The sequence below is a fragment of the Pyxicephalus adspersus genome, chromosome 11 (assembly GCF_032062135.1).
Source record: "Pyxicephalus adspersus chromosome 11, UCB_Pads_2.0, whole genome shotgun sequence".
NCBI classification, from domain to species: Eukaryota; Metazoa; Chordata; class Amphibia; order Anura; family Pyxicephalidae; genus Pyxicephalus; species Pyxicephalus adspersus.
Window position 1 is genome coordinate 14,583,358 of NC_092868.1, and position 18,931 is coordinate 14,602,288.

Sequence of the window (18,931 nt, forward strand, 5' to 3'; positions counted from 1 at the left end):
TACATAGGGGCAACTGTATTTCCTAATTGCATATGCGGGCTCTGCTTTCTGTCATAGAAAGGATCAACACAACAACCTGTTCACCACTTTTGTCTTTTTTAAAGTAACTACAGAGGGTGCTGCTGCTACATTTCCATTGTTTAACAGGCACAATATATGTCTATAGGAGCTTAGAACCACTATAAAGCCATAATAATATATAAATAATATATGACAATAAAGCTGATAACATTTTTGATCAGAACTGAACTCAAGTGAATTAGTTTTAGACTAATTAGTTAATTTAAAGCAGTTAAGGAACAGGGATCAATCACCAATTGATCTTTAAAAACAGACCTCCCTTTTTATAAAGATTGGAGTATGAAGGTGATGATCAGAAAAATGGTAATTTTTTAACTTTTCAAAACTTTTTGATTAACAGGTTTCTCTAAGTTAGTTATTCACTGAAAACCAAATACTCCATGAGTGACTGATATCTCAACAGTTGTTTAAAAATGAAAAAAAATTGCTATGATGTCAAAGTGAGAATGATGTCAATGTAAACACTACAACAATACCACAATAGTGCAACATAAACTATGGTTTACTACATTAAAACTGGATGGGCTTCTTTGTTTATTGTTTGTTGCCAGTGTACTATTGTGAAGATTTTTCTTCGTTTCCTGTCATAGAAACATGGCAATAAGTGAGGGGGCATTCCCACGTTACAAAAGTGTCATTGGAATAGGTGAACCCAGTGCAGAATTTTCTTCTACCTCTTTTCCTGGATTTGCTCAGAGGCTCCGGAATACACAGGCGTGAACTGCAAATAGTCTAACTTCCATAGTTGTTAGAAAAGAAAGAGAAGGCTTTTTTGTGGCAACACTTCAAAATGTGATTTACCTAGTGTGATACAGCATACTATAATGCCAATGTACAATATCACATTGGGTTAAATAATTTTGGTACAAAATGGTCTTGTTATTCCGACACGTTTCTGCAGCTAGCCAGATCATGGGAGAAGGAAGAACATAGCCAGATACCTGCAGTCAGTGAAGGGGTTGTTACCTTTAGCCAACCTTTTCCTATTGCATTTACCTTACTATTGACCCATCATTACAGTGCATGTGGCAAAAAGAGGAAACCAAGAGGCAATGACCAAGGGACATGCTTGCACACACTCTGGCTGTTGAAGATTAGGATAAGGGTGTGGAGATCGCTGTGAGGCAGTGGATACATCAGAAAGGAGGGGGCAAGGGAATGATAGAAAAATTGTATGCCACCAGCTATATATAGTGCAGAGATGTTAACTTGAATTTAATGTGTCTTTAATGTCTCTTACATGCTCAGCCATAATGGGTCAATACTAATAAATAAAGGGTTGATGATGAGATTATTGAGTTGCCTATTTGCTTCCTGGCTCCATGTGTAAAACACTAGACCTGTCTTTAAAGTATGTTCCACATGAAAGGAAGAACTAAAATGTGAGAAACACCCGCAGTGATGGTCACACACAGAAATCTTAAATCGATTTCAACCACCTTCTTCCAAGTTTCTATCCAAAAAAAGGCCAGTTAAGGTCACCTACCACCAATAGTTTTTATCAAGCCTGTGTAGTCTTTGCAATCCAAAGCTGGCTGAAATTGTCTAAAAAGTGCCACATTTATGGCCATTATAAATGATCCAAGGTTCATGCTTACAAATTGTTATACAAGACACTCAATATTAGAGTTAGATCCACACCTATGTCATTTCGAGGAGGGAGGTCTTCATCCTCACAGCTTGGATATCTTTCTTTGCGGTCAAGTAGAAGGTAATAGATCATCTTCTCCTGGTTTTCTCTGCAAAATAAGTCAAAAAATAGAAATAGCAATTAATTGTATAAATCACAACATTAGTTTAATGGCTTTTTGATGGAAGCAATTAAAAATAAATCTCTGCACCAGAGAAGAACATTAGTTGAATATTTGTCCTAATGTCTGTCCCAATACACCAATAGGCCACTCTCATCATGGGCCTTAGGCAGTGGACAGCGAGTTTCGGTAAGAACAGCCACTGGAGGTCACAAACTAAAGTCACAACAGTATAATCTCTGATACATGTCTTTCTTTAGAGATAATGGGCCTGATTTATTAAAGCTCTTCAAGGCTAGAGATGGTACATTTTCATTAGTGGACCTAGGTGATCCAGCCAACATGGAATGGATCTGGTCAAGGATTGAAAACATTTGCTAAGAAATAGCAAATGGCTTTTAAGAAACCCATTCCAGGTTTGCTGGATCACACAGTTTGCTGATGAAACAGGCTGATGAAGGTGAATTCTCTCTGGAAAACTGACCCAATAAGTTTTAGTCCTCATGCAATAGTAATTGAAGTTTAAGTGGTCCAGCTGACTAGCAAAAGTGTAACTGGCTAAAATAACAAATTCTTTGGCAGGTATACCAGTAAAATTTAGCTTAGGCAAAAATCATTTTCTTTTTCAATTTTTTTTGTATTTGTGTTTAATTAGGGAGATTAATCTTTACTTTCAGATTCTTTACAAACATGGAAAACAAGGAAATCCTCTTTTAAACAGTTGTCACTTCACTAAGTATCCCCCTTCAAAGATTGGGTTTAATTTATTAGTTCTTAGAACTGGAGACAATAGACTGTCATGGGAGAACCAGCAACCTGGAATGAATTTGGAACAGGATTGAAAATATTTGCAGACTAATAGCACTTGATTTTTGGGAAATCTTTTGTAGGTTTGCAATCTCACCCAGGTTCTCCCACGATAGCCTATCTTCTCCAGTATTGGAGAACTTTAATAAATCAGGCCCATTATATCTATATTCTTTACTGATAGCTCATAATTTTGGACTTTCTTTCACTTTCAGTCCTGATGACAATGGTCACTAATACAAACAAAGACTGAATCTCCCTAGTGGGGACATAGACCGCAATATAAACCTGAGAGGGATACTAACCTTTCCAAATTAATTCAAAACCTAAAAAAAGAAAGATACACTTTAATTTCCACTAAGAGCCAGATAAGTCCACCCAGTTACTTACTGGTATAGTACAGAAGTGTAGAAAAAATATTTTAGTTCTAATTGACTTTTAAATTTATTACAGACTGTAAGATTAATTGGCGTAAAAGCAATCATATCTCAGAAATCACCCAGTTTGCTATTCTATTGTGTAAAATAATTGCACTGCTTCGTCCTTGCCCAGTAAACATTAAATTCAATGACATTGTCTACTCTGCTAGCAGCAATTTCAAGCTGCTGTCCCAATGTTATCACCTCTACTTACAGGTCCACATATTTAAATTTAATGGGCCTTGGGTCTAATGTGCTCTTCAAGGAGAACTCTGATCAGATTAATAAAGGGTGTAAGGTAAAGCTAATGTGTTAATATCAATTAGCTCTGTGTTTTTTTCTAAAGTCCCATCCTGTGTCCTTCTGGTTCTAGTCCTCAAATATATGAGGAATTTAGCTGTCCCTGCGCTCATAAAGGTCAATAGACTTAAGCTACGTACACACTTCCAATTATTATCGTCGGAAAACGAACAACGAACGTTCTTGCACGATATATACGAACGATCGTATAGCACCGATCCTGCACATAGAGGTAACGACATGATCGTTCGTAGATTGTGTACACACAATAGATACGATCGTTTAAGCGATAGAGGAACTACGTGCACGACAGGAAAGTGAACGCACGTTCGTTCATGACGCATGCTCAGGGCATGGACGATCAACGAACGACCGTACACACGAACGATGCTCAACGATCGTCGGCCAATCCGATCCGGCGGTCCGGTCGTTCGTTTCCAACAATTTTCCTCGTTCGTCGGCGTCGTTGGTTACTTTTTTACGAACGATTTTTTGCCCAATCGATCGTTCGTCGTTCGATTGGAACGATAAAAATTGGAAGTGTGTACGCACCTTTAGTATGTCCACTGCTCTCTCTTGTTTAGCAGATATGAGCTTACATTTCACACTGTGCAACATCAGATAGTATTGACCTTGCATTCACATTCATTATACACTGTTACGTGTTGTGTGAGTCTCAAGAGAGATTTATATACCTCATTTTTACACTTTTTTTCTTTAGGACAAAATAATATTTATAATAATAATATTAAGCTTTATTTTTAGTGAGATCAGACCCAACATAAAGGGATCCCATATTTATATTTCTCTTTTCATGTACATAATGAAATAATATTAGGATACATTTTCTGTTGGATTCAAGTTTGCTATGAATCCCCCTAATAAGCCCCTTTTTTCATATTTTTATATTGCCTGCTGGTGGGTGAACTCAGGACTGGTGTTGGTGTTCGAATTCGGGTTGTCCTTATAGTCGACCTGAATATGGCTGCTTGAATTCGAAAAACAGCCATATGAATTTAAACAGCTGATTGAATTTTAAAAAATGTGTTAAAAAAGAAAATATTGTTAAAAGTAATTTATTGAATGTGTGTGATTTGTGTAACTAACTTTTATTTTTTTACAGGTTATTGCACAATGACAGGATGATTCACACGGCTGCATAGCTGTGGGAATCCTCCTGTCAGTGTGGGATCCCGGGCACTAGAGGTTAAATGAGGACAAGTCTCCCCATTCATCACCTCCAGTGCTCTATGATTGGCTGAGGAAAGGTAAACCCTGATGACAGCTCAAGCGTTATCAGGACTTTCCTTTCCCAAGCCAATCACAGAGCACTAGTGGTGAATGAATGGGGAGACTTGTCCCCATTTACCTCTAGTGCCGGGGATCTTCTCAATGAATGCGGCCGTGGCAGCATTCATTGAGAACAGTGTGCGATTCCCGGCACTGAAGGTTAAATGGGGACAAGTCTCCCCATTCTAAACCTCTAGTGCTCTCTGATTGGCTGAGGAAAGCTTTCCTCAGCCAATCAGGGAGCACTATCCTTATTCCTGGATAGAGTTTCCCTATCCAGAAACACAGGACTCCTGTGTTCTTGGATAGAGAAACTCTATCCAATAACACATACAACTAGTAAAGGGCTGCAAGAGGAATCAGGGAAGCTCTGCTCCCAACTGCTCTTGCAGTTCTTCACAGTCCAGAAAAATTGACTTTAATGGTGTTTGAATTCCACAATCAATCGAATAGCTGTTGAATCGAATAGTGAGATATTCGACCAAAACTACTCAGGACATCATACTCATGACTGTTTAGAGACCTGTCTGCCGTTATCTTGCTAGGATTTAAACAGCTAACATCAAGCAGACCTAAAAACTGTTAATCCATATTTGAATTTAGAGTGGAATTTAAAACGTAAAAATGCATCATGTTTCTTAACAAATTAAGTCACATGGAACAATGGTACCAGACATAGCTTGTAAATCAACGATTCTGAGAATAGGAGTGGGAAAGGAGATATAGCCACATTAAAATTATGTACTAGTTGGGATATTTGGTGTCATTAGGCCTGATTTATTAGGCCTGCTCTCCAAGGCTGGAGAAGATACACTTTCATCAATGAACCTGGGTAATCCAGCAAATCTGCAATGGATCTGGTCCAGGATTAAACACATTTGCTAACAAATAGCAAATTAATTTTAAGAAATCCATTGCATTGTCAGGGGGAAAATAAACATTTCTATGTTGGTGTCAGTGGAAGGGCATAATGCTGATATGTCAATGGTATCAGTCTGATTCTTTGTCAGTGAGATAAACTGATGCTGGGAGGGGGATCTGTGGGTTTAAGGACCTCAGAAACCCTGGGTGGCTATAGTGAGAAAGGTTAAGGGGTTCTAAGGTAGATAGGGGGACTGTAAGGCTCTTGGTTCTTTAGCAGGAAGGTGGGACCTCTGGGACAGAGTTGACCGTCCCTTATCTCCTGTGTATTTACATTTCAGCCCTCAATCTCAGTGCAGTGTCCACCCAGGAATGAAGATGTCCTCATCTCCCTCCCATTTTTTGTCTGCTATGCAATGCAATATATAAGGTCATATGGCAAGGGGAGCCAAAAACCTTTAGAGCACCAATCCTTGAAGGGTCAGTTTAACTAAAATAACAATAAAAATAATACAATAATACTTTTAATAGTTATTGGTGGAAAGTACTTTGCCTACTAGGAAACTTCTAGTTGATCTAACTCTAAAATATCTACTGGAAATTAAATATCAGTTTATGTCATGGATTAAGTGTTAGATATATTTCTTAGCTCTTTTCCCAACATCTATTATTGAATGGTTGATTAGCTGATTGTATACTAAATAAAATTCATCAGGATTCCCAGCTTATTCACCATTCTCCTCAGTCCGTTGCCTGTTCGCTAACCCATGGCCAAGACCAAGACATTATTTCTTGGAACTACATCAAGTAGTTTTGGGTGGAATTTAAATTTATGTTTTTTTGAGATTCACATTATTATCTGCTTTTCCACTTGGTATTTCATCTACATCATTCTTTTTCTCCCCCAGCAATACTCACTCTTCGTTCTGAAGTTCCTGTTTGAGTTTGGTTTTATCCCTGAAGCATCCCAGAGAATGCATGCTGTCCAGGACATCTGGGTCAAACTCACTTACTGAGTGAATTCTTCTGATGGACACTTTGCGGGGAGTGGGTTGTTCAGGTTCGGGTTCATTTTTACCACCCCTGTAGACAAAATATTAGTTAGTTATAAGATTTAAGGCAAATGACAGCCAACTTAGAATGCAAAATACATGTTTTTCAAATTTCAAATTTATCAACAGAAAATTTAGGCTGCCATCGTTAAAAAAAATGGCTTTGGTACTTCTTCAGTCCTAACCAGCCATGCAGCTGTAAAAGTGAAAAAAAACATCTGATCTGCATGCTAGTTCTGAGTCAGTGACACGCGGTTTGAACATCATTAGATCAACAGTCGGAGCTGGCCGCTACCATTTCCAGATGGTGCAGATAGAAATGGTAGCCAACATATTTCTCAAAGAACAGATTTCCTTTAATGTGAGGCTGCCATACATAACCTGTCCATTTGAGAATCTCTGATCTGGCACAAGTATGCAGTTTTGATTTCACTTTATCTCAAGTAATTCATATTATTACTGATCAGACTCAAAAAGTACGCAGAGATAACACACAACCAGGCAGCCAGCATTGTTTGAAAGGAGGTCAGCAATGGTAGCCCCTATATTTATTTTATTACAGGCTTTTATAGTGACTTTCACAACCTCATATGTATAGTACACCAGCTTTGGTAAACAAAATAATCCAAAAAAATATTGTGAACATATTTTTTGTATGAGGTCCACATATATGCATCAATAAATTGGCTTTGTCTGAGCAAATATGGGACAACCTTCAAAATAGGCAGGTTTACTAAACACAGTTTGTTTGTTTTGATTGTAAGCTCTTCGGGGCAGGGTCCTCTCCTCCTGTATCACTGTCTGTATTAGTCTGTCATTTGCAACCCCTATTTAATGTACAGCGCTGCGTAATATGTTGGCGCTATATAAATCCTGTTTAATATTAAAATAATAATATTAATAATAATAATAATAATATGGGCATCTGTAATGTCCAACTCTGGCCAAAACTTTTTTCAATTTTGGCAAAGCAAATACTTCTGACATTTTTTTTACCACTGTGTTTCCTGTCCCTCTGACAGCCTTTTTGTAGCAGAACAAGAAATAGGGGGAATCAAAACTTAAAAAAAACAGAGGTTTCCTCTCACTTGGTCATAGATACAAGGGAATACTTGATATGGGTTCTATATTATACTGTGTATGATATCTGTCACTTTGCTTTAGGCATATTGCATTGCATGTACACACAGAGATTAATTGTCTTATTGATGTTTAGTGCTAATACTTATTAATGGTTATCCCTTGGAGATGCCATCATAACCAGAAAAACATTGAATATACAAGCCTATGCTATACTAAGCAAACTGCCTCTTCTGCAGGTTCTTTTCATCAACATCTACTTGCCCAAGTGTGAACACAAACAGTAGATTAGTGTTCACTGTTTTATTGCAGATCACTGGCAGAGAAACACAACAGCTGTGCGTAGACTGAAGTCTGTGAGCAGAAATGTAATATACAGACAAGTAGTATTCATTACAGTACACATTCTGCAATGGTGACTACGATAAGTCTAAGTTTCTGGAAAACTTTTATTTGTACTTCAGTTTAATGCTGCTGTAGGACATTCCTAGACTGCTTTTGACCAGATAAAGCATTGGGTACTCACTCTCTACATATCTATACATTCAACAGTGCCCCTCTTCATTGGTTATATTCCAACCACCCAGATATTTTCCACTGTCTCGAAGGTTATAAGACCTTGTTGTGTTGATCCTTGATCCTGACAAAAAGGCATGAAATCACGGACTTGGGAAGATTTAGGGTATATGAAGAGGGGAAAGCTTGGTTTTGGATGCATTTAGATTGAAGTTTAGATGCTTCTAAGTTTCTTCTAATCTATTCCTACCCTTTGATCTTCTAAAAAAAAAGTTTTGAAGAAAATACATGTCAAATATCAATATGGGGTGGCTTGTACTTTTGCCTCTGTAGCACTGGTTCCTAGGTTTGAATCCCAAGACAAGACACTTTCTGCAAGAAATTTGCATGTTGTCCCTGTCTTTGCTTAAATTTCCTGCAGGCCCTCCGGTTTCCCCCACATCTCTAAAACATGCAGTTAGGCAAACTGGCTCCAACAAAATGTGTCCTTGGTACGTGTGGAAAATAAATAGCATAACCAAAGCACAGCGCAAGCTGCTAGGTGTATTATGGATGCATGGAAAAAAATAACAAAGAACAAAATTGATCAAATAAATGAATAATATAAAAATTACCATACACCGAAGCAGAGAGTCACAAGCTATATGAATTCCTTCATTATATACAAAGTAAAATATAGAGTAATAATTTCTTCAATTTGTCCATGCCATCAGAAAAATATCAATATATCACACAGGGGTATGTTAAGATTGCCTGCCTTACAGAATCCACATTTGAATTTTTTTCTGCCAAAGGCAAAGCAAGAACAGATAACTTCCCCAGTGGCATAAAGTGCTGATGCAGGAATCTAACAATACATTGCAGTCTCAGACTCAAGAGCATAATAATAATCAGACCCAACTCCGATGAATATGTATATTCTCATTTGCATTCTGCATGGAAATGTTGTTCTTCCATCAATTCCATATGTACTTGATTATTACTATGTGCAGTTATTAAATCAGTTCTCTAATAGCTCCACAAAACTGCAAAAGCGACATAAAAATTGTAAATCTTGTGAGGGTTATTTAACAATGCAGAGCAAAGACCAGGGTGTCCTGGGCAAGTGCCTAGATTCCACACATCAATGCGCTGCCAGAGTGGAACAAAAAAAAAAAGAAGCCTTAAAGCTGAATTCCAGCCTTCTGTTCAGTTGTGCGCAGTTGTACAGGCTCCTCTCTTGTACTGGAATTCCCTACTCTGATTTTATTGCATACTCAGGATATCAAAATGTACATCAGAATCAGCAGCAAATCAGAGATCTATAGAGCTCGCTTGTTTCCTGATTGATGAACATCCAGAATCATCCTTGCCTCTCCAGACTTACTGTGCAAAATCGATTTGTATTACAGAATTATGCCTATAGATGAGATGATAAATCTTAAAGGGGTGTAAGTCTGCAGTGCAAAGTAACCAAGCACAATATAACGCTTTATTCACACTGTGCTGTATTTGCATTTTGTGTTTAGTGTATGGAGAAACAATGGAGAACATTGTTTGCTGTAGTTTCATTAAGTCTTAAAAGAATAGTGGACCTATCGAAGGGGGAAGAGGAGGTAACAGAAGGTAAACTAAACTGAACCTAAGTAAGTTAAAGTATCACATAAACCCTCCATCACAATGCACACATTTCCAGTAAGGAAGAAAAGTAAAGAAACAGTATTATCTTCTAATGGGGTGCGAACATTACCTGGGTCATATATGAACAAATAATTCTACCTTTTGTCATTCAAAGTGCACAGTAGTGCTCATATGATTTGCCCTAGGGAAATATCTCTTGAACTAAATGTGTAGCAGCCTAGAAACAGGTAATTATTATTTTTAATAAACAGTATTTATATAGTGCCAACACATTATGAAAAGCTGTACATTAAATAGGGGTTGTAAACCACAGACGAATACAGATAGTGACATAGGAGGAAGAGAGGGCCCCGCCCAGAAGAGCTTACAATCTAAGAGGTGGGGGAAGCAGCATACACTGGGAAGGGGAATATGGAATGGTGGGTAAGTAGTGAGAGTTTAAGAAAATGAGGGCTAGGCAAGTTTGAAAAGATGGATTTTGAGTGCTGTATGGATGGATTTTGAGTGCTGAATGTGTGTAAATTGAAAAGAAAGACAAAGGATAACCAGGCTTTTAGAGCGGCAAAAGGATAATATATTGTAAAGAACAATTAGTAAATCACAGCTTTTAGCGAGATGTATGACATAGCATTTCATTCGGTCTCTCACATATACACAACCACGAGTCATGACTCAGCAGCACCTCTGCATAGACATGACCCTCTTCCATTCCATTACAGATACTACGTTGTGAAATCATTAATATACTTACCTCTGTGACATCCCTCACATGACGGTTCTAACCTATCCCAAACCTTGAACAAACGTTCTCCGCAAAATCCCATGAGGAAGCGGACAGGTGAAATGAGATGTTTCTCTCAATATTTAAATAGGAATATCACTGTCTTTCTTATTAGTCATTCTTCCCATGGTTGTGTATATGAAAGAGACCACATGAAATGCTATGTAACACATCTCGCTATTATCCTTTTGCTGCTCTAAAACCCTAGCTATCCTTTGTTTTTCTTTTTAACTTACATTATTTAGGGGAGCAGCCTATTAAATTTATATGGCAGGATTAGCACCATCTCTTAGTTGCTCTAATGAACAGAAGGTAGAAGCAAACCAAATAGGACGAGGGAGACCATTTCAGAGAGTCGGGGCAGCTCTAGAAAAGTCTTGGAGCCATGTGTGTGATGAGGTTATGAGTGAGGAAGTATTCTGAAAGTTGCAGAATCCCTGTTTTCCCATTTCATTGTACCTCGTTTGATGGACTGATCTCCTGTTTTTTGACTCGGTTTGTTTCTGGTTTCTCTGATAATTTTCTGTACTGTGTATTTGTGGGCTCCTGGCCAGCTGCTGCCTATCTCCAGACACCATCCCTCCCTTGTGCTGGGAGACCCAACCTGATAGGTGAAGACTGCGGCATTAGATTGGGGGACTGATGTCTGGAGAATACTGGTACTGACCAGAGCCTTACATGTGGAGGGTGAAATAGAAGCCAGTGAAGAGTACTCAATAGCTTTTGTATATGAGCATTGCTGCACTTAAAGATCATAATATAGTGAATATGTTTTGTAGTACGAGTTAGTGGGATGGTGGAATACAGTTGCTGCCCAGTGTAGAGCACAAAATAGTCAGTCTTTATAAACTGCAATGTACATGTTCAATACCCACATTTACCAACCAGAAAACACTGAAGGTAGAGCATTAAAAGATGTATTAGTCGCAAATATTTAATTCTCCTTGCACATTGCTCAAAGCATCATTTAAAATACATCGTAAACTCTTTATTGAACTCTTGTAAATATTTTCCTGAACATATGGCTACTAGTCTACTTTAATCCACTCGCTACATTTGGAGGTATATCTAAATGAGCAAGGTAATATAGGCACAAATGTGATAAAATATCTCTGAACATGTTGGAAGGTCTGAGTATTGTTTTGCTTCTTTGTTACTGTAAGTGAAAGGATTGAACACATAAAAGACTGTTATGAGTCGCTCATCACAATCTTCCCAGACCTTTCGGAAAAAATTAAACTCTAGTAATAAATAAATATTAGCAGTCTACTAACAGCAGAAAAATGGTGCCTATAATCTTTATTAACTTATTATTAAACAGGAGTGGTTTGAGAAAGCTGACCAATAAGAATGGCTCATAAGCCATAACCTCTAAGGTCAGAGATTATTGACCAATAATTACACAGGTTAATTGCATAGTAAGTATTACCATTCAGTGCTGCAAAGTGTGCCATTCCTTCATAATTACACACCTTAACCTGGTATTGTGGCAATAACTTGCTGAGAAACAAATGATATCTTTATTGGAAAATAATAAAACATGGTGGCAAGAGTAGGCTATTTATTCCAGCAGTGTAAGCCAGTCCTTAAATCAGAAGGCAAACCTGGAGAAAGCATCAAGAAAGTCAAACCGATTGTACACGGAGCTCTATTGTTTCTATAAATATACTTGTCCTGTCATACAGACATAAATTAGGTCAATATTATTTTTTCTTCAAGCTAAAATGTATTTTGAAGTATTCCAGATGCAACACAAATCTAATTATACGCTAAAGAATCACCTATGTGTACAAGCATCAAAGAGACATTAAAAATCCAAGATATTTTTTATTTAAGGGATTTTTCAAGCAGCTTTAGAAATCCTCCAGTCAATCAACTTAAAGGAAACCTGTACTAAAATGAAAATGGAGGTTACCATTCCTGACCACCAGACTGTTAGATGCCTGGCATGGTTGTCTTCAGTTTAAATTCTTTAGGGGCCTATTAATTCCATTGCATAGCCGTGCACATTTCATGTTTTATTGTATTATGCTGCAGGAAAATTTTAAAAACACCAAGTGAAATGTAGGCACTTACACTGGTTGTATATATATACGAGGGGGTGCTGAGAAGTTCCTGGCTTTGCCCCCTTCCTGATGAAATAGAAAAATGAGTGTGGGGGCATATGACAGCCTAATATCTTAAATATCTTAAAACTGTTTTTTTCCTTTAGTGAGAAGCTGTGATGGTAGAGGCACAAGCAAGTTTCACGTTGTTGGAGTTACTTTTCTGTTGGAGTTGTTTACTGTTGGAGTTGTTTCTCCAGTGAAAGTCAGCAAAGTACATTCACACTGAGATGTCACAAACACTGGGGGAGAAGTGTCCTTCCTTTCCCTGGAGAAACAAAATCTTAATGACAGCCCATAACTCCAACAACATGAAACTTGCTTGTGCTTCTGCCATCACAGCTTCTCACTAAAGGAAAAAACTGTTTTAAGAATCACAAAGACCTGATATTTGTACAGTTACATACTAAGATATTAAGCTGTCATATGCCACACTAATTTTTCCATATCATCTGGAAGAGGCAAAGCCAGGAACGTCTCAGCACCCCCTCGTATATATTTTAAAATAAATGAATAACTACATTTGAGTTTGGCTTTATCCATATGCAAGATATCCAATACACAGGTAGCTGACAGGTATAGTAGGTCACCAGATGATGTCTACTTTCATTGCACAGCTACCAAAGTGCCTGAGCCATGCTATACCTGAAAATAGGAGTTCAGACTTGGAATTTTCAACACTGCTCTGACCTGAGTTGAGGTTTTGTGTTCTGAACACTATTGATATATATCTTCTTTCTATCACTCTTGATATATATATCGCATACTTATCGAAAACATTGAAAAGACTATACATTGTCTTTTAAATGAAGTCATGACTGAGTTTAAAGAGAAATGTTACCATTTACTGGTAGGACCTAATGAAGATAAATAGAACACCGATCTTTGAACACATCATATGGTATTTGTATGGAGTTGTGGGAAGAGGTTCCCAATATCCCTATGAGAGTGGTACTTTCTCTCCTTTTCATTTTATACTTTCCTTTGCAATTTTCCTATATTAGTAATGTAGGTCTTCCCTGACTGTCGTTGCCTGTCAAGGATCCTCCTCTGTTAGTTTTAATGATATCAGGGTACCTCCTTACTGCATTTATACTTAACAACTTTTTTTTTTTTTTATGAAAAAAGTTTCCTACCTGTACAAAACTTTTGTCATGGTTTACTTTCTACTTTGTTTAATTACTGGTTTTATTTCTTGTTGGACCACAATTAATACATAAAAAACTAAAGATTTAGGCTAGATATCGGATGAGAATCCTGCATGTGTACAGTGCTCGTTGTCCATCGTCCTAACGACCAACCTGGCAGATCCATGGACGATAGACAACGAAGGATCGTAATAGAAGTGAAGGGGAGAGAGCGCAGCGGGGTGCCACTTCATTGTTCTCCCCCTTTCCTCTCCATAGAGCAGAACAGTGCTGTATGTACAACACTCATTCATGCATAGTGCAATCGTTAGTGCAATTATTGCACGTGTGTACATAGCTCAAGTTGGCTCTGAAGCAAAGAGTGCAAACTTTGTGTTGCTACTTTAGTCCCTACTCTGGAATAATACATTCTGTGGTTTATGGAATTGCTTCGCCAATAATTACTTCTAAATTCTTATACACTGTGTAATACAAAGTAAAAAAATATTATGGGTATAAGATAATGATTATGGAAAACATAAAGAAGATGGAAATCCTCTTACTGGCTTTCTCTTGGGATGCTGTGTTCTTCTGTGTTAATTAAATTAAAACATATTTATATATTCTGCTTTAAATCTCATTTCATTAACATGGTTAATGATCTCTTATATTCCACAACATGTATTACCAATAAAAGATAAAAATGAACGATATGATGCGAATGACATTACATTATATATATATTTTACTGAACAATGACGTTTGCTGAACTGTGTATGACCTCTAATATTAAGATCTTTATATAACACTTTAGCAAAGACTCCAAATATTAATTTTTGACTATGTTATTTCACAGGGCAGTACTGGGCTAGGATGAAATGTCATTGGGAGAGACACAATTTTTTGGTAGCTTGCTTTAACATTATTCTATGTAAATATATATACATATATATATATATATTATATTTATATATATATATATATATATATTGAAATCACTGATAATAAAAGGCACTTAATGAGTGCTTGGCTACATTGAATTCTTTGCTTATGTCAAAAGCATTGCTAAACATTTATTTAGGCAAATAATAAATAGGAATAGACTTTATTTTAGCAGTATCTTGTCTGCTTTGTAAGAAGGGCTACTTATACATGTCATTATTCAAAGAAATGCAAAGAAACAGGAATATATATCGATACTCGTGCTGTTAAGAGGTTTGTGACTCCATATAGTGGCCTATGCACCATTCTTACTTTGGGCTCTATTTGTAAAATAGGGAATCTGATATTCCAGCAAACATTCCCTGCTAGGAATCAAATACTGCCATTGAAACACATGAGGGGATCTCAATTATCTGGCGAGAATACCTTGTCATTGGATAAAATAAAAATAAATCGCCACTATATATAAAAAGTAACGTTTCCTATAAGATTCAATAGAAAATGAATGCCATATATAATAGTTAGGATAAAAAATAATATATTAGGTAGTGCCATGGAAAAAAAAACATGTTATTTATCAGCAAGAGTAGCACTAAATTTTAAATATAAATTTATACCGTATATGTATTGGTAAAATATGGCAGCTACCATTCAAGTATTTAGAAAACACAATTTTGAATTCATATGTTGGGTAGGGAAGGGAGAAAGGATAGGGAGGGCTACAAAGAGTAAGGTATTCATCTAGGAGCACAAATGTAAAATAAAGTAGGATAGCTACAGAAAAAAAAGAAATAATTCATGGAAGCATCTATGCAATAAACTGTTCCTGTCCATTATTGCCCAAAGCCAAGGGTTTTGCTTAACTATATTATATAGATAACCATATTCACCCACATAGTCAATAGAGGATCAATAACTGACTTTAAAAAATAGAGATAGGTTGTGTGGCTGAGATAGAGATAAAGCAGCAAAATGTTTTCTCTGCAATACAAATGGGCTAGGAAATTGGGGCAATAAAGCAAATTCATGGGATGGGGGGTTTAAAATTCTCATTGTATATAAAGTATATCTAGGTCTGATGTACATAGATGGGGGACATAACAATTGTGTATAAAGAAACACTATTTTATGTGTCTGCAACAGAAACAAGAAACTGAAATTTGTTAAGGATATAAGCCTTTTGCCACTCAATATCATAAAAAGTTGCAAATTACCTTTGAAATATTCTAAACATGTTAAAGCTTACTGTATTTGAGATTTTAGTGATTGGGATTACATTTAGATTTATAACATCAGCAGTGTAATATGACAATTCTTATGTACGGCAGTGAAAAGGTTAACATTGTTGAGGTTATGCAGCTGTGTGCTTGGCCACAATTTATCATGGTCCCTTGAGAATCCATAGTGCCAAACCCCTAAAATTTCCAGTGTCAGGGTGCCAAGGGGACTCAGTGCGTATGGACCTAATTAAGCATTTACTTTCTAAATTACTACTATCTAATGCATTTTATAATTAGTTTAATGCTGTTTAACCACCGTGTCTATACTGTAATGAAAGACTGGTTTAAGAAACAGCTTTAATAACTTTTTAGTATTTGTTTTTCCTACCACAGACTAAATTATTAGATTTAACCATTTCACTGATCAGGCCTATCCCTGGCACTCAGTGGCTAATTGTGCTAGCAGTTCCACTTCTCTATATGAATAATAAGGGCATGATTTATTAAAGCTCTCCAGGACTGGGAAAAATACACTTTCATAAGGGAACTTGAGTGATCCAGCAAACATGAGATGGATCTGGTCCAGGATTCAAAACATTTTCTAGCAAATAACAAATGATTTTATGAAATCCATTCCAGGTTTGCTGGATCACCCAGCTTCGCTGATGAAAATGTATCCTCTCCAGCCTTGGAGAGCTTTATAAATCAGGCTCTAAGATGGAATTGGGTAAATTATTTATTGTAAGAAAATATTATCTATAAAAATGTTCTGCAAAAACTTTAACCAGACTTACCAAATGTGCTCCAATATGATTGTACAATCTCTGTACAATCATCTTAGAACTTGCGCAATATTGTGCAAACCTATGCAATATGAGGACATACCTAAAATGTTTAGTTTATTTGTATCTAACCAGGCAGTCTCCTGCACTACATACATGTGTTATCTAATGTGTTTGGTGAGTTTTATTGTCTAAAGCTACATACAGACACCAAATCATTGTTGCTGGAAATGATCAATAGTGATTATTTCCATCAAAAGTAGAAACGAATGCTACAATGAGCACTATACAGTAAGAACTGATGGTTCCTTGGAGAGGTAAGGGAAACAGAATCGGTCGATAGCTGTCAATCATTAGACTGGAAGTGGAGGGACTCATAAAGAAATAAAAGAAAGTTTACCAGTACATATGAAAGCCATGTCATGGAATTGTCACACATATTGTTTTCCTAATAGTAATTGTTAATAGTAATCATTTTTAGCTTTTTTTGGAAATTATAGTTACATTTTAAGTCTTTAATTCAAATATATGTAATAATATACAATAAACAAATATAACTGCAACTTTTTGAGACTAAAAAAAATAACAATAACAAAACTCAAATTTCCTAGCACACCATTTAGGGAACCAAAAAGGAAATCCCCTCAACACACAATATTTTAGCATGTGATGCTCTGTTCTCTTGTGAAGAATACTGAACATCAGGACTTTCCAACATAAAGTAGATCTTCCTATAGCAAGTATTTACATCACTTTAAAAATGAAAGTCATATATTTGCTACTTACAAGTACCATGAATGCTTCTGGATCTGATCTAGCTGCAAGGCAAAAAAAATATTTAATTAGGATTTTAATGTAATAATTTCAGGAAAAAAAGATCAAGATTCAAAGTAGGTATGGGTTATGTCTCAGTCCACCATATCCAATCATACAACCCCTGATAATGTGTGTTTAAAAGATCCGGTTAAACGACCTCCTGTTCTAAGGATGTAGTCACCTAAAAGTCTTTGGGATCCCAAAGCAATAGTTCCTTTATAAATAGTAATATTTATATTGCTTTCCTACTATACGTGTAGATTGGATCATGAAGGTCCACATGGTGGATGTTATTAGAGCATAAGTTAACTAATATATAGTCTTTCAGGGATCTCTCCTATGTACGGCTGTCACATATCATGGTTTTCTAGATCCTGTAGAAAGTTATGCCCTTGTATATATTTATATAAATCCTATATAAAGTATGTTCCTCTGTTATATATAATATATATCTCTGTTTTGTAAGAGGACAGTTAACAGAACTGACAAAGAAAGATAACAAGGATCCTCTGATTTCCTGACGTGTGCAGCAGGTGCTACAATTTACCTCCACATACTGACATACATAATTAGTTACACACTTAAAGGCAACTAGTGAGGACAAATACATTACAACTATCAATGCTAACTTATGTTTATAGGTCTGTCATGCTTACACGCTTCATTACTTGGTAAGTCACTGGCTCATAACAAGAATGCAGGCCAGGACAATTATCCTTTTATTTTGATGCACAACTTTCAGTAATTTTCTGGACATTATAAAGTGGTGCTAAAGCTCATCAGATGAATATTACGTGTCAATATAATAAAGATTTTCCTTTTGGTTGAAATTTCGTTTTGGGATTTAGATTAAAAGTAATAGTAAGGTTTGAGGGTTAGGGTAACAGTTGGGTTTAAAATAAGGTAAATGTGAACCTGTACCTTGCTAATACTGGATAAAGTTACATGTATGTTTTATAGGATGCACGATAGACTGATCTGACTCACTTTCACAATCTCCCACGTCCTGATCTCCCACTGGAACCACAGGACATAGCTGGTATCCCCGGGAATAGGAAGACATGTAACACTTCCCCGTGCCTCTCCCCATAATGCATAGCTGTATACATATACTTCCAGCCAATAGGTCTCAGCAATATAATTTGAAGATGGGGAGAAGCTTGTCCAGCACTGTGCACATTCTGACTTTCACAAATTGCAAACATGAATAGAGATTCTGGGGAACTTTTATGGCACTTTGGTGAAAGACTGAGATGACAGGGGTGTTTGAGTGGGTAAATACAAACAAAAATTAAACTTGTAACTCAGCCTGGCATCTGCAAAATACACATTGACATCAGGGGCCAATAAGTGACAATTGTATTTTCGGGTGTAATAAATT

General features: G+C 36.7%; 1 protein-coding gene across 5 annotated transcripts in view; it reads right to left on the bottom strand.

The window, feature by feature from the left end:
- Nucleotides 1-18,931, bottom strand: part of LOC140340575 (serine/threonine-protein kinase BRSK2-like) — a 186,670-nt gene that overhangs the window by 20,319 nt on the left and 147,420 nt on the right. For all 5 annotated transcript variants that reach the window (XM_072425869.1, XM_072425868.1, XM_072425866.1 and 2 more), the window contains 3 exons: nt 17,521-17,552; nt 6,428-6,592; nt 1,723-1,820 (listed from right to left, as the gene is read on the bottom strand). In XM_072425869.1, the coding sequence (XP_072281970.1) occupies nt 1,723-1,820; nt 6,428-6,592; nt 17,521-17,552 (295 nt within the window). The remainder of the gene's footprint in view (nt 1-1,722; nt 1,821-6,427; nt 6,593-17,520; nt 17,553-18,931) is intronic.